This window comes from Artemia sp. Qi Xiang Cuo, chromosome 12 (assembly GCF_049724085.1).
Source record: "Artemia sp. Qi Xiang Cuo chromosome 12, ASM4972408v1, whole genome shotgun sequence".
Classification (NCBI taxonomy): domain Eukaryota; kingdom Metazoa; phylum Arthropoda; class Branchiopoda; order Anostraca; family Artemiidae; genus Artemia; species Artemia sp. Qi Xiang Cuo.
In genome coordinates, this window is record NC_142805.1 from 55,418,991 (window position 1) to 55,436,583 (window position 17,593).

The 17,593-nt window shown below is 36.4% G+C and overlaps 1 protein-coding gene across 2 annotated transcripts in view; it reads left to right on the top strand.

Moving 5' to 3' along the window:
• LOC148946296 (ubiquitin recognition factor in ER-associated degradation protein 1-like) overlaps positions 1-17,526 on the top strand; it is a 33,834-nt gene extending 16,308 nt beyond the window's left edge. For both annotated transcript variants that reach the window (XM_089098361.1, XM_089098362.1), the window contains exons 3-7: positions 5,168-5,322; positions 7,595-7,867; positions 9,890-10,029; positions 15,168-15,309; positions 17,159-17,526. In XM_089098361.1, coding sequence (XP_088954487.1) covers positions 5,168-5,322; positions 7,595-7,867; positions 9,890-10,029; positions 15,168-15,309; positions 17,159-17,227 — 779 coding nt within the window. In that variant the 3' untranslated portion in view covers positions 17,228-17,526. The remainder of the gene's footprint in view (positions 1-5,167; positions 5,323-7,594; positions 7,868-9,889; positions 10,030-15,167; positions 15,310-17,158) is intronic.
• The last annotated feature ends 67 nt before the right edge of the window (positions 17,527-17,593 follow it).

Here is a 17,593-nt window from a genome sequence, read left to right on the forward strand (position 1 = left end):
GGTGTCCCTGAGACAAGCACACATTCGGACGTATTACTGCTAATTTTAATCACCGTCCAGCCACCGACAATCTTGCCCAGTGTCTGACCATTATATAGGGTATTTGGTGGAATATTTTGCGAGATGGGATGCATATAAAGCACCAGTCCACGCAAGGAAAGGGTCCACGGTAGCGCCCACCTGGCGCAAGAAAGTATCCCTTGAGGAGCAATCCGAGGGGGGAGAAATAAGTTTGCTTGGTAGCACCAATTCTGAGAATCAGGTACCGCTTGCTGCTGATGGCTGGCGAGTGCTGGACGGCTCTCCCTTTTTCTTAAAGATAAGTGCTGCCTGCTTAAGCTGGTCTGAAGCTGGCGGGAGTGGTTCTCAGGCTGGGGTAAAACAATATTGGATTTTTTGATACTATGAAGGAAGGCCTTTCTACAAAGAGAAGAAAAGAGAAATTCCAGACCTATCTCAAAATTTCATTTTTTGTTAGCAGATTCATGAAGTAAAATATGAGTGCACTACAGGAGGGAGATTTGAGGGCATTATAATGGCAGTTGGGGATCAAACGATTGTTTCCTTAAGCTTACATGTCTGAATAGAGGTTGTGGTGTGTAGACTAACCTTATGGCCATATTGAAGAATGAAGCCTTTTGTCTTGCACGTGACTTTTTTATATGCTTACACAGACTTTCAGCTTTTGAAGGAGCAATGTGCTCATTGGCGCCCCTAAGCTGAATTTTAGGGGGGGGCTTAGCAAATCTAATTGGCACTTCCAATGCTGTATAGAAACATTAAAACAAAAATATAAGATAAGGCAGCATCATTCAGCCAGGGGGGCTGGAGCCCCCCCATATGGGTGCCCACGAATGTGCTGAATTATCATCACATTACTTGTTTTGAAAAAAGGAATTATTTGAATAAGAATTGCAGGCAATCCTTTATAGAGAATTATAAAGTTATTCAAATAATCAATTGCATAATATCAAATAATTAAAAAAAAAAAAAATGATATTACCATTTCTATTTTTTGGAGAGCCTTACTGCCAAAAAGTAAATTGCTCTTGTAGAATTCTCAGAGCAATGGTATCAACTCATGGAAAATGGGGGAGGGGGCAAATGTATTTTTCAAAATCAGGCGTGGGGTTTATATATCGTTCTTTGCATGTTTTTGAACGCAATTTTCATTGAAATTATCCTAAAAGCTTTATTTCTAAATCTAGGGGGAGAGGAAAAAATGTTGTGGCACATGTCCCCTCCAATTGACACCACTGGCTTATGGTCTCTTATGCTTTAAGTTTTTCTTCAAAAGTATCCCTAGTTTTTGTTTGCAAACAATTTGTTATCTAATGCTTATTTGCCCCAAAATAGATTTTCTTAATGAATGTCTACCTAGAGCTACTTGCATCAAACTGATAGTGGAGGAAAGATATGGGAAAAAATGGTCAAACCTTGGAGAAATTGTCAAAATAATTTTTTTATACAAAAATGTTCAGAAAAATCAGCTTAATTACACACAAAAAAACACCCAAATCCCCCCTGCATAAGTGTCCCAAATTTGCCCTTGAAAGGGGAAAATGAATTTTTGTATTTATAAATATTTTGGAGTTTAAATAGTCTTTTTCATCAAATAAAGCGTGCTGACTCCAAATCTGACTTTAGGCTTTCATTTACTGTTACTCTAATTCTTGTTTCCACCCTAAAAGGAGAGGAAGAGGGGGGGGGGGCTTAAAACTCCAAGTTAAGAGGTTTTTGGATTGTTTGGTCTTTTCCTCTGAAATCAATGGTTGCAAATTCGAAAATGAAGTTATAAACTTGATTGTACGTGATCAAGTACTTCATCTTACCTAAAACGGTTTTGAAAGTTGGCCTACATGAACTACGGTAGTTATTTTAATAATTTTTGGGCAATTCCCTCATTTTCTATCCAGCTAGGAATGGCGCCTTAGAATACAAGTTTTGACCAGTTTAATTTCAAACCAGTATACCAAGTGCCATTCTTTAGGTGATCTAGTCAGTGGTGTCATCTACCATAGTACTTGCAATTACCTTTTTCAACCGCAGGTGCTTTAAGAAATGCTATTGTTGTCCTGGGTGAATCTCACACACGTATGAGTTTTCCAGGAGCCTTTGGATTTATTATGGCTGATTCAGGACTTTCGAAAATCCTAGGTTAAGTATACGTGCCTAACACTGGCGTAGTATGTTACAAGGTAAAGCTGTCTCTCGTGCTGTGCGAGGCCATGGTCTGTTGGAGGTAGTCCTTTATGCAAACTTTTCATCATCCTGAATAGAAGAGCGTTTGATGGCAATGGCGTGCTGTCAGAACCCCTTGAAAGGGCAAAACAGGCGTACGAGTCGCTCCTTGAAGGAGATATCATCGACGAAGCGCAGGTGTTGGAACCAGTAGAGCTTATCTGTGAAATAGTTTATAGTGTAAAAGAACGATTATCCGAGTCCAGAACTGCCCGTCTTGGGATTCAGTATTTGAACCTATTTGGAATCCTGAGAAAGCACCTGAGAGCTGAACGAAGTGGCAGCCTTGAGCTTTATCTACAGTTGTTGTTAGAAATGCTTCCTTACTTTGCTGCTTCCGGTCACAATCTTTACACGAAGTCTACTTGGATTTTCGTGTAGTCGATTTCTAGTTGAGGAAAGACAACCCAGAGCAGTACAGAACGTTACAGGAATACCTGTTCATCTGGAGAACTGACAGCTACTTGGTGGCGCTTTCTACTGATTCGGTGATCGAACAGACGTTAATGAGAAGTATGAAAACGAGTGGTGGTCTGACTAGAGGAAGAGGCATGACTGAATTGCAGCAGACAGTTTGGACATCTGCTATGCCTACTTTGGTTCTCGTTAACGAACGCATAAAGAACCTGACTGGCCTCGCAGAGCTGAGTATTTAAAATTGCGCAGAAGTGATATCTTCGAGGAGAACTAGAGATCTGGCGGACATTGAAAACATAGTTCGATACATTGAGCCCATAGAACCCTTCTCGTGAGATTTAAAGCTGTTGGACGTAGTTCCTGGCGTCCACTATTCTGAAGGACATGAAAGCGAAAGACATTGACAAATATGTTTTCAAGATGAAGGAGAAAGCTGTAACTATGACTGAGAAATCATCCGTGGTGATAGATAGCGAGAGAAAAATGGTCGTCCCAGCTCCAATCTTCCAACGTCTAGCCGCAGTGGCTAGCACCAGTAGTTCTGTCTTGACCGAGGTTCTGTCGTTCGAGCTATGTTCTTTCCACCATCGCTCTTTAGTTTGTTCGAGGTGATGACGGTAGCCAACATCGTCTCTCTTACAAATGTGCTGATGAAAATTAAGGGGCTCGATGGTCCAGTGACATTGCCAACCCCCCAGAGAGTTTTGGACTGTGGCTGGTTAGTCCGAAAAATCCCGTGGACTGCTGGGTCTACATACTTTAAGGTGACAGGATCTTACGCAGGTTACATTTCGGCCGGGTAGTGTTAGTTTTTGACTCTTACATTGATACACCAACGACGATAAATTGCACACGACCTTCTTACTGAGAGGCTGCTGAACTGAATGTAAAGTTCTAAATGCTCAGGAGGATACCGATGTCTTAGTTGTACAAACTGATGTCACTTGCGTTGAAACTTTGTCGACCACTTTCATTGGGAATGATAACGATCTATTTGTCCTTCTGCTGTACCCTGCCAAGCTTGATGCATGTGCTATCCTTATGCAGACAAACACGCATGAAAATAACCGACGAGAGTACGACATAAAAAGGATCCTGAAGCAGCAGAAAATCCTCTCCTTCGCCACGCAATGTCTGGCTGCGATACAACATCTAGACTTCACGGCGTAGGGAAACCAGCAGTGGTTTCCTTTTCACTTAGAGATTGGATTTTTAAGGATGCTTACAAGATCTCCATGACACCAGGATCCAACCACCAGGAGTTGCCGAAGCTGTAGAGAAAGCAAGGCTCTGCATATACAAAGGGAAAAGTAATGTGAAAACCATGGAGGATGTGCAGGTGCGAGCATTTACAATGTGAGCTGCAAGTGCAAATGCTTTCCTTCAGACAGAGAGGCTTCGACCGACTTTGGCTGTCGCAAAGTACTACTTTTACAGGTGCTATTTGCAAACAATGAAGTGACAAAACACGTCCAATTCGCTAAAGCCCGAAGATCGGGGTTGGCGCCTTTCTGTGTCACGGAATATGTGTCTTTCCGTTATGACAGATGCTTCACCAGCACCGGAAAATCTGCTGAAGATAGTGCGGTGACAGTGCATCAGTGGATGCAAGTCTCTGATGTAGCTGCCGTTGGAACGGTTTGCCCTGCAGCTTTGCCTGCGGGGAGTATAAAGGAGCGTTATGTGCTAACGCTGCAGTAAGACAGGATGAAGAGGATGACAAAGACGAGTAGGAAGAAGAATTAGCTTTAGATTGGGCTTTAAAATTGAAATGTTTTTGTGATTAATTTACCTGAGTTTTAAAGTTCATTTTTATTACTGATTGATCTTCAATCAGTAATATCAATCAATCAGTAATACTGATTGATTTTATTACGATTGATCTTCAGTTTTGATCTTAATTAAAGAAGTGGTTTTCAAGATGCTATACTTAGCAACCCCGTATATTACAGGCCCCTTAGTGGTGGAAATCAAAGAATAAAGTAAAGAAAAACTGCTTTTTGACCTCATACTTTGCAATACAGTACTTTATTTGATATAAAAGGTTCCTTTAGCCACATTAATCCACCAAAAACTGATCTGTACACTTTATTCCCCCCCCTTCCATGAAGATGAAAATTGATACTGGACTGGTGTACGGAAATCTGACGTCGGATTCGGACTCGTCATACTTGATAGGAAACGACTATTTAAACTCATAATATTTATAAACACAAAAATCGATTTCCCCTTCCCTTCATTTACCCCCTTCAAGGGCAAATTTGGGACACCTGTGCATGGGGGATTTCATTGAATTTTTTTTGTGTAATTAAGCTAATTTTTATGAACATTTTGGTGTAAAAAAAAAATTATGTGACAATTCCTCCGGGATCAAACCAGATTTTTTCTCCACTATGCCCGTAATTTATAGATAACTGACTCCTATAAATGCCAATAAGATAGTGTCAGTGCAATAGTAGCCTCTGGTAGCAGGTACATAATACTCTACGCACTATTTTTTCTTTTCTAGTTATAATGCCGCCTAGTGCCCTTGATCTTTTAACTCGTCTTTATATAAGCTATCCTATGATGTTTAAACTCAACAATGAAAGACAAGGAAGAATGACTCATTGTGGTGTTTTGGAGTTTGTCGCCCAAGAGGGGAGAGTTCATATTCCATATTGGGTAAAGAATTTTGTCTTTATCTTATATTTAGTTAGTGCTTTTCATCTTAATTATAAATACAAGCTGTTCATGTACGCTGGAATTTGTTTCAAAAAGGAACTCAAAATTTAGTTCGATCAAAGATTGATTGAACTGAACTCACCAATAACTTATCAATTTACTTATTGATTAACATTAACGGACTTAGATAAAATTTAAATATAATGGAACCATTCTTCAGCCATTTATTTATGAGCTCTAGATTATTTTAAACTTTATGAGCCACTTTGTTCTAGTAGCTTTTTTTTTTATCTTTGATTAAAAATGTGTTATTTGTTGATTTGAAAAATCCTTTTATTGAATCCCTGGATATATATGCAGTCAATATAAAACAAATTGTTAATAGACAATCTTGTGACACGTATGGCTTTATGATGTATCTAATAAGAAGATAATCACTGAACGTCAAGACTCCTTCGTGTAGTATCATCAGCAACAACTATATATACAAAGTCACACACACACACATATATATATATATATATATATATATATATATATATATATATATATATATATATATATATATATATATATATATATATATATATATATATATATATATATATATATATACACATATATATATATACATATATATATATATATATATATATATATATATATATATATATATATATATATATATATATATATATATATATATATATATATATATATATATATATATCAGGAACAACTAAAAAAAAAACCCACTGGTTATGCAACAAGAGCACCGGTTTTAAGCTTCCCAGGCAAAACCCATCATAATATATAGTGTAGACCCCTTTCTATGATTTACGATTGAAAATTTTGCAAACACAATGAAAATAATAACGAATAATAGCATTAATTTAACTATGACAAAATTAGGTACCAACATACAACCATCTTCTTTTGACTTCAACCATGTAGACAGATTGATAGCTCATTTCTGGCCCATGCATGCTGATAGCGGTGGTATTTTCTTATAGATACGTGGTATTTGGTAAAATATTTCGTGAAGTATTTTTTAAATAATATTTTACCTGTAATATTTAAATCATCTGCATCATCTCGTTAAGTCTAAGAGAGTTTTACCATAGTATTTGAAATTTTTTTATAAATATAAAACATGGAATGCGTTCTGAGTCAAACTATGGCAGTTCTTTCTTCTTGTTCTTCTGGAAGGACCTGGCGTTTTTCCGCCTCACCTGATATATGAAATTCAGATGTTACTTGGTAATTTGTTTAACCGTAAGCTAACCAGACTCTTCCACCATAGTCTTAACTATGGTAGTTTACTATGCTTGATTTGACCACACTCAGGTTAACCGTAGCTTTGACAAGGATCGAATGTGCAAAGTTTGTTTCTTTGTTAGCAAGGAAATTGTCAGATTGTTAAACAAAATTTTCAGAGGAATTTTGATTAATTTCTTTTTAAATACCTGAGACGATTTTTCTCAACATTGAAAATCTATGAGCGAATTCCCAAAATTCATAATTGACTACACGCCAATTCCACTCAGTGATAGGAGATTTGGAAAGTCAACTAGGGTTCAAGAGTTAAGCGAACAGGAAGGACAAAACGCTCGAAGTCAACTATAGTCAACTAAAATCAAAGGTCCAAAGGAATCCGTGGTTTTAACTTTAGATAAAGACGTTTTGACTTAAAGTTTGCTATAATTCGAGAAGTATATACCTTGAATAAGTGCACGTACTGTAGATTTTATGCATTCAGAGTTGTCGTCCAATTTTTAATTTCTCTAAAGTAGATGTCATCCTTGAGCCCCAGCCCCCTTCGCCCCTCCTCCTCCAAAGAAAACAACTGATAACCTACAATGTCTTAGGAGAACTTAAGGCTGATTCACAATGAATTTTTACTCATTGAAATTTAGCTTGCGCTAATTTGACCCTATGATATTTTCATGGAATTTTCTGATTGGCTGAGAAATGCTATACAAAATTCTGATTGGCTTCAATTAACGTTACCTGAATCTTGGTGTTAGCAAAACCTCATTGTCAATTGGCCTTTAGTGGTTCTGTTTATAGGGAGCACTCTAATATGACAATGCTGGTGAACATGCCAATAAGAAGTAAGCTTAAACTACCTCACTTATCTATTTGTAGGAATCCATCCTCTCATAATCCATGACGAATCTTCCTCATCAACATCCTATAAGTGTTTTGCTTTGTCTCTGTATTATATATTTTATAATATTTTATTCAGTATTTCACATATATTTTATTTCAGATGATGGAGAATCTTCAATTGAATGAAGGGGACCTTATTCAAATAGAATCAGTCACTTTACCAGTTGCCACATATGCAAAATTCCAACCTCAAAGTGTGGACTTCTTGGATATAACAAATCCAAAAGCAGTCCTGGAAAATACGCTGCGTAATTTTGCCTGCCTGACTAAAGGTGACATTATAGCCATTATGTACAATAATAAAAGATATGAGCTTCTTGTACTGGAGTTGAAGCCAAAAGATGCTGTTTCAATCATTGAGTGTGACATGAATGTAAGAATTTTCCTTTGTTCATATTCTCTGTTTTCTTTTCCTTTCCTTTCAAGTTTCCTCTTTTTTCAACTAGTTACTATTTACGTCTTTTTTTACGATCGTCTCTTACCCAATCAGATCGAATTTATCTTTTGTTCTTTTAATCTTCATATTGTAAACCGAGTCTCCCTGAGAAACTCATCACATCAGAGACTCTCTATCAGTATGAATGCATAGAATGAAAACTGTTTCCCTATTAAAAAAAGAAAAGACAAACAAGGATGATTAAGTAAAATTTTATCATCTTTTTCCAAAAATATCCACTGGTAATTGACATATGTCTTTGAAGCATGGAAATGTACTTATGTACTGGGAATTTTCCAATTTTCAGTTTGAATTTAATTTATTTTTCATGCTTCATAAAACGTGCAATCTTGTCTAATTTTTTTTTAGTGAAAAAAAATGAAAGCAAAGAATACGACTGTATTGTCATAATATCAGTGTAATTTTTATCGTAGGTACACTAGAGTTCGACTCGCTTGCACCTATTTCCTCTTTAAAAGGGAAGACCAGAAGATGTTTTTGTAGGAGTTGAAGCCCCCTCCCCCCGTTAAATTTTTTTGTTTATATTTTATGGTTTTTTTTCTTTTTTACAGTAAGTACATGAATACAGTACGCTAAATAAATGCATGTATAGAGTGTTATGATGTAAGGTTTGTGTTTGAAATGACTTTCAACAGAATAAGGCTTAGAAATGCAGTGAAGTAGAAATGGCTTATTAGGAGTCTGTCAAGTTAAAAAAGCGTAAGGTGAACTCTATTACTCGACTATTTACAGTAAACTAGATCAGTGCAGATACATATGGATGGAGGACTCCATACTTTCACCTTGTTAAATCGGATGATTTTTAATATATAATTTTTTATAATATCTTATGAGTGTCATATGGTTCACCTGTTTACTAGTTTCATGAATGGAACCCACTTGTCCTCCTCGAAAGGTGAATGTGCTTATGGTTGCGTTTCCTGCGCTTATGCTTGGTGATGATGTAATTCAGTTTTGTGCTACTCTTGGCATCGATGTCCAACATTTTTTAGCATTGTCATGCATTGTTTTGTACATAGTCCAACAAAAATCTCTTAGAACACTAAAAAGATTTTTTTTTTTTTTGGGGGGGGGGGGCACTAGATGCCGTGAAACAGATCTACAAAGAAGGAGAAAACGTGAGTGTCAATGAGTTCATGCAGGCTTTCTCCTATCAATCCCCGAGTTCTACTGTTCCAAGTCCTTCCTCCCCACTTTTTAGACACTGCAATATAATAAATTAAACAATTAACTATTGCCTCTTCGAATTTAATATGCTGACGCCTGCTTAGCTAATACTTCCAAGTAAACTGTTAAAGTGCTTCAAATACCACACAATTTTACAATAAGTAAATAGTCTGGCTGACCTAACCTACACATAGAGTATTGAACTCGAAATACATACCCTGATTATTCAGTTTCTGGAGTCGAAAGAGCTACTGTTTGATATGTAATCGAAACTGATCCATCTCAAGACAAATAACCAGCAACCACCCGTAAGTGTCCAAATCATCTCGTGTAAAGATTCAAAAGGAAATGGGCTGAATAGGCCTGAATGAAAAGCACATTTAACGCTTAACAGAAGAAGAAAAACGCGTTCAACAGGGCGTGCTATCATTTTTTTTTTTTTTCAAAATAGATCACATCCTGAAAATTTTACCGCTTGTCATGAGGTACATTGCGCCCAATATTGAAGCAAAATTGGAATTCCAGTTTGTGCGCATAATATTTGGGGGCCTAATAGTCTCTGGACTGCAGCGTGCAACGAGTAATTATGCAAATTTATATATTATCTAACTATGTATTTTGCTTGCGGCTCTTTTTAGCAAAGTACATGTTTGATGAATTTAAGACCTATAATTTAAGGGTCACAATAGCGGCATCGTTCTGTTTTAGTTTTGTAGAAAATACGGCTGTTATGTACCCGCGTTTGTTTTATTTATTAAGTTTCTATTCTAGGTCGAGTTTGCACCTCCAGTTGGTTATGTTGAACCTCAAGCCCCTCGGCCTAAGCACGAAGAAGAAGAAGAAATCACAGACTTTAGCGACATGATGCCAGAGCCAACAGGATTCAGAGCTTTTGCATGCGCTGGAAATAGGTAATGTTTGCCTCTTAGAGTTATTATTCTCGCTATGTGTTTTCATTTGTTTAAGGAGGTAAGACTTACCGAAGGGGAAACTTGAATTCTTAGTTAATATTGTTTAATTGACCTTTGGTGCAAAGGTGCCGCCGAGTGCTGTATTAACTGTGACTTACAGGATATACTTGTTGAGTGACACTAGCGATAATGTTTGTTCGATTTAAATCAGCCCCTTTCAAGGCACATGAGTATTCATAGTTACAATTTCCTGAAGATTAAATCACGATGTGGTTAGCCCTTCTAGTGCAATCAAGTGGCAAGAATTTAGTCCTTTCTATATGTCTGATCAAGCATTAATATCCGAAAACATATCTTTGGCTGTGCTAAGGTTTCGTTGAATAAATTGCGATTGCTTTATATTGGAAGCAGGAAGATGAAATAAGATTTAACCAGGCCCTTGTCCCTCCCTCATTGGTCGGTTCAGGTGCAAGCTATAAAGAAATAAAACTATGAGCCTGCCTATTACTTCCCACCATTTTTGGTTGTGATTTGACTTCCCCTTCTGGTGGAACTCGATCCATTCATTGGATTAAGACCAACTACTTTAAAGGCGCAGCAATTGCCTTAGCTGCTATTCCATTGAAACTAAATCAGGATTTGATATAGCCCTTTTGATAGAAACAGGTGAGAAAAATGCACCCCTTTCCATGCAGATCTAACATTGACACGCGAGACCCTACCCGTAGCCGTTGCTTAGGTATTGCTAAACAAATTTACCTAGTAAGCAGGTAGATGGAATGACATTCTAAAGTCTTAACCGGGCCCATCCCTCGTAGGTCAATTCAGGTGCTGACATGCAGACCCTGTTTAAACAGGATTGTGAGTCTACCTCTTACTTCCCATCATGTAGTGTCAGGATCTGACGTTCCCTTCTGGAAGAAAAGTTTCTGAAAAGAATTTAGAATTCCCTCCACTCTTTCCTCTTCCCTTAAAGAGGTTAAAAGAAACGCAATTATTGCCCGCAGATTCTTACTACTAGAAATGTACGTCGGATCTCAACCTTTTACTTCCCTTAAAGACCTAATTTCTTTAACTCTCAACTACGTTGAAAAAATGGTTATCTCAAATTTTGATTGGATGTGTTTGGGGAAATGGTGGGCGTGAGAGGGGGGTTATTTGCCATCCAATCACTTTCTACTATTAAAAAGGGCACTAGCCCTTTCAATTTCCAATCGAATGAGCCCTTTTTGAAGTTTGGGAAGTAAAAGGTTGGCTCACGTTGTGTTCCTGTATCGTAGAATGCTCAAATTCCTACAAACCTTCATTTTTATCAAAAGTAAAATGATGAAGTATAATTTTTACACCATATGATCCATCAGTACTCTTGATTATATAGATATTCCTGATGATGGGAACATAAAGGAATCTTCTTCTTCCTCAAACAGTGGTCATATTGAACCTGGATCCTCAAAAATAAAAGTAGAATATTAGCTGTTGTCTTGATTAAGATCGGTTGAAACTGAACAATCTCTTCTTGTAGATGTCCTAATGACATGCTTGATGGCTACCTTTCAAATGCATATATCAGGTTTTATGTGGATTATGAAAAGACACAACCTGGAAATAACAGCTCTCACCTTCCACCAAATTTCCTTTTAAACTTACTTCCTACCATGTTAGGCTGGGATCCAACCCCCCCCCCTTGTTGTTGGCTCTTATAATAAAAATATTTTATTTTTTATCTAGACCTCTGGGAGAGGATAAACAGAGACCGACACAATTTGATAAGAATTTTAGTACTTTTAGTTGTTAGGTTTCTAGGTTGCCATGGTGACATGAATTTACGGACTCCCTCTTCCGCAGCATTTGGATAATGCAACTCTAGACAGCCCAAATGCTCCAAATAGGACAAACATTCTTACTCTCCGCAATGTTTAATTGAGAACTCATAGCCCTTGCTAGAAGGGGCAGATACTGAGCTAATGTCTGAGGAATCTCCAGCAAAACCTAGTCTCCCTTGTTTGTGCTTTCAGCCCCCCATCCCATCCAACATACAACGAGGAAACTTACTCTTTTTCTTACCAAGTTTGCCTCAGATCTAAAAGCATCTTCTGTAACATGCCTGAATTAAAAGAATTGAGGGTTCTATGATCTCTGTAGAAACCCGATTGTGTTTTGACACCCAATTGACACCCGACACCCGATTGTGTTTGGCCTTTACTTTCTATGATGTTTGGCTGAGACCTGACAACTCCTTCTGGTGTAGATGCGCAAACGACAAAATGCCAGTTTTTGCTTTCCTAACGCACAGTGCTGTCTTCACATAATGATTAAAAATAATTCTATTTAAAGCAAATTGGGAATATAAAGCTTAAAACGAAGAAAAATTATGATGGCAACCCTAAACTGAGCAGAAACAATATAAATAAAGAAATAGTGCTTAAAACAAACATGATTTCCTGCAAATAAGGGAGGTGCTAAACCCCTTCCCCCCGAAAAAGGCTAGTTATATCATTAATACCATTAAGAAGTTAATATGACCTTGTTCACTTTTTGTATTTGCAGAGTTTTTAGCATTAAAGGGCTCGATTGATTCTTAGATCTATCTTTTGATCTACACTATTGATCGTGTAGATTCATAGATCTACAGGAATAACCATTACAGATGAGAATTAATACTCCAAGAGAAAACGAAATTTTTTTGTCACCAAATTATAAATCATTTATTAGAAGCCAATTAAAACGCACCTCGAATCATCCGTATTAACAGGCTTAAGGAATAGCAGCATTTTTTTTCTGTTGTTCATCTTTTCTTCTTTTTTTACATGTTTCTTAGTTTTTTCAGTGTTTGCTTTTCTGCCTGAGAACACGATAATTCTATATATACATTCTATATTATAATTCTATATATACTATAGAATTTCCATATATTCATGAAAATCCTATACATATTACGCTAAATTATTGGTAAAAGAAAAACCTGATGATAAATCTTTCTTTTTAAATTTTCATTTTTATATTATGGACTTGTTAATATTTTTGAACTTACTATGCTCTGTCTACAGTCTTAATTTTTGTGATAAGGGTCACACGAATTCTGCACCTTGGAAAGCTTATTACACTAATTTCAAAGAGCAGATTTCGTCCTGTCTAAATCTGTTTATTATACCAATAGAATAGAGCAAGGCTTTTGGAATATTCTCCTTATTAGCCACTTCTAAAAACGATTTGAAGAGACTACGCCTTCTTCTCCCGGAATCTGTAACCATTCTCAACCAGTGGCCGCTGTCGCTCCAATATTCAAATGCATAGGAAGAATAGAATAGTGGTATATTTTCGCGTTATTTCTTTTTTTTGCCAATTTATTAAAGCCTATGCAGAAATTAAGATTTGACTTTAGCAGTGCAGTATATATGTTACTGTAAATGTTCTAAATTCATGAATGTCGACATTCACCGGTAATTGTCCGAAATGTGTTTTTTTTTTCTCCTTGGATTTAATCAGCGTTGTTAGTCAAATTTTTTAATTTAATGCAAGATTTGAGGATGACAGATTAGGTTGTATTAGTTTTGGCTAGGTTAGGTTGGTTTAGCTTAGGTTTTTAACCCATTTCTCATACTTATAACTGAATTTAACTTAACCTAAACTAACATAATCTCACCTAACTTTCAATTTTACCATCATAGCTTGCAAAGCTTACTCGCAAAGCTAATTGAATCCAAGCAGAGAAAAGGGAATTTTGGACATTAACTAAATTTCAGACATATACGGTAACATACGCACATATATACGATATTTAACACTCTTAGCATAGTTTTGGGTCAAATTATGAACTAAAAATAGCCGCCTTGTTCGAGTGTTTGACTTAATAACGAACATTATTCAAGCGGTTAAAGCACGACCTGACTTCAAATTTAGAATAAGGTTTGGTCTGTAACAAGGTATTTCTGTAACCATACTCAAAACATGAGACTACCCATAATCAAAATTTAGCAATATTTCGTAAGAAACGATTGAAACTCACGGGGAAACACTGAATCTAGAGAATTCACCATTTTATGATAGTTATGCTGATAGTGAACATAGGTCGATAAGAAGTTAATTTCCATAGTCTTTAAAGTATATTCTTAAGGTCTTACCAAATTCGTTATTATTTAGTTACGTAATTATTTAATAGATAGATACTACTACTACTACTAACGATTCACCGCAGCACCAGGCCGCCTGAGGCCAACACAGCTACGCACGCTCCTCCTCCACCCCAGTCTGTTCAAAACCTCCCTCGCTACACCCTCAAAGGAAGTTACCATTTCCTTTAAATATCTCCTTATGACATCCTCCCACCCCAACCGCGGACCAACTGCTGTCCATTTAGCCCTAGACGGTTGGCCAAAAAGGAAAATCTTTGGCAATCTGTCATCCTTCATTTGCCGAACGTACCCTATCCATTTCAACCTTTCTCTAATTATAGTCCTACAAAGCGGGTTGAACCTCACTTTTCGTTCAGCCTACTGTTTGAAATACGGTCACGCAGCCGGGTATCCAAAATAATCCGCAGGCAATATTTCTGGAAAACATCTAGCAAATCTTCATCCGCTTTTCGGAGCACTCATGCTTCAGAGCCATATTTGACCACTGTCATCACTGTAGCTTCCAATATTCTAATCAAACCTTTTTTAACTGTGTAAAAACACCCTGAGCTTTTGGCTATTTTACTTCTAACATCTTCACTGCTCCCACCGTCTTTACTAATAATACTAACAAGGTAAGTGAAGCTGTTCACCTGATCAATCTTTTCGTTACACAACGCCATCTCTTCATCTTCACTTATTCCTAGCCTTAATGACTTAGTCTTCTTGACATAGATAGATATTTCAGAAGCCCAAGACCATGTACACATCAAATTAAATTCATACAAAACAAGGATATCACTAAAAAAATAAACTATAAAATCATAAATGCCTAATCTGCAAACCAGATAACTCAATCATTTAAATTTTTTATTCTTTCTAAAAAAATTATCTATAAATATACCAACTCGAGTTATTGTGGTTGAGTTATACTTTAATATTAAATTAGTTTATGTTACTTTTCATGATATTATCTAATAGAGGTTAACTAATTATTTAGTAATTACAACTACTTGATTATTTTAGGCTTGATGGAAAAGTTAGTCGTATTTCTTTGGAACCTGTCCCCCCTCCAAAGGTTGAATATAAAAGAGGAATTCCTGATTATGATTGGACAGACGACACCTTAACTTTTATAAGAAGAGCGAAACCCAAAGTTGTATCGCAAGTATGCCATTTTTTATATCACCTATTGTAGTTTTAATTCTATTCTTAAAAATCTATATTTTTATAGCAGTATTGATGATTGATATAAATAAGTAATATAAATTTTTACGTTTAAATTAAAAATATATAAATTACAAGTGACTAAATTACAAGTTACAATAATTTCAAGTGACCATAAATTCTGAAAATATATCTTTTTTTTGGGGGGGGGGAGGGGAGCAGGCCCCAAGGTCACCTCGCTTATATTCGTCCCTGCTTTTTATAAAAGATAGCAGATTTCATTTATGCTATCGCCATTACCATACAAATTTCATATATTAATACAGTGCCCTTAATAGTAAAACCACCATCTTTATTTTTTAACTAAGCAATACTAGGTTTCACTTTTTTTCTATTGAACTTTAGTTTTTTTTCTATTGAACTTTCTATTCACTTAATATTCTATTGGGTCCTATTCGAATCAAGTTTGTCATGTATATAATTATTTTTCGTTTTTTTTTGTCAGGGGATTCGATAGCTTAAAATCATTTTTGGGAGTTTGGGTGGCAGCTGACCATCTTAACGATAAAGGTCCTATCGGCAAATTCTCCCAGGGACTTGGGGAATTTCTTGTTTGACTATGAAATTTGAATGGAAAAGACAAAGAAATTTTACGTCTCTTTCTAGGTAGGGTTTTCAGTTAAAGTGGGTAGCACCACAGGGAAATCCCAGAGCTGCCAAATGGCTTAAAGAGCATTTTCTTCTAGCGCAATATAAGCGTTTTCCTGTCAGATATGCTAGAATATTTCTAGGGACTACCCTCTCCTGAACTAAAACAAGGAAAGCTCTGCTCCGTTGAATCGAAAAAACTAAATTCACACTTTCTAATTATTTTAAAACGGGAAAGCTCTATCCCCGGCACAAAACGGGAGAAGTTAATATATTGGTCGAAGAATATTGGGAAAGCAGATGCCGGCTTTTACTTTTTTTTTTGTCATTTATTTTGACCTTTTATTCAAGCTCTACGAACTGTGACAAAACCACCCAATTCTCTATTGTGGCCAATAGTCTTAGTAATTCTCTATTGTGGGCATACTATTGTATCCTATAGTCTGGCCACAAAACTTACAAAAGTTTATTATGGATGAGATAGGGTGATCCTTTAAGAAATTCGAATCCCTTTAACAAAATCCGTAGCATGCCCATAGCAATACATGTGCGGGTAAAACTCACCCTGAAAAGATAAAATACACAACCAGCCAAAACACAAAACAAAAACGCCCTAGTCTACTCTATTTCCTAATTATCCTCAAAAAAAAACTGCCACAACCATTGAAGAGAAGATTTGCTTGCCAGGGATTAAAAACCAAAAGTATAATGCCTTTCCTTTTCAATTTACTACGAAATACTTGTTGCTCGCCAATCGTGAGTATAGCCAAAGGTAATGCCACAATGTGTGGTAGGATTGGTTTGCCACGCCATAGGACCAACATGTCGTATTGAAAAAGTGGCCATTTTGTAACGACTTGGGTTCACCAGACTTGTTTTATTGTTCTAGTCAAATATTTATGGACATTAACACCATTAGTTATGCTAACTTGTTTTTAGTCTATTTATAGTCATATAAAGAATTAAATCATTAAAAAAATAGATTAATAAATACTTAAGAGGGACTATGACGCAAACATAATTCTGGTGAAGACCAAAAAAATAGGTGAGAGCTTTTTCGCTGATTTAGTGAGACTTTTTAGAGAAAATACTGAAAACCCTGATGACCAAGATAGATTAAGATAAAATATGACTGTGCGTTACCAAAAGAGACCTTATAGACCAATTACTTATGTGCATTATTGACTGAATTTATTTTGCAGGTTGAAGAAGAAACAACGTTTAAAGCTTTTACAGGAGAAGGGTTTAGTATGCGACGCAGACGAGAATAAAATTGAAGAAGGTTTTATTTCAATTAATACGTTTTTTAAATTTGAGTTTATGTCCCGAAATTACGCAAATATATAATTATTCATCTTTGCTTTAAACGAAACCTGAAATGAACCCCTTGTCAGCTTTGTCAGGTTTTCTGGCACGGTTAGGAAAACCTAACCTGTCAGGTTTTCTGGCACGTGACAACTTGCGGTACGTAAAAAGCTTAAATAAACTCAAACGCCTGATATGTGAATGGGTCAATTATCAAGTGTTGTATTTTGCCACTATTAAGTGTTTAATAAAAATAAGCAGCAAATTTTTCTTTCGTCCTCTTCTTCCAACAAGCTCTCTCACCCTCTTTGGGTTTTTTATACCACTTCTCA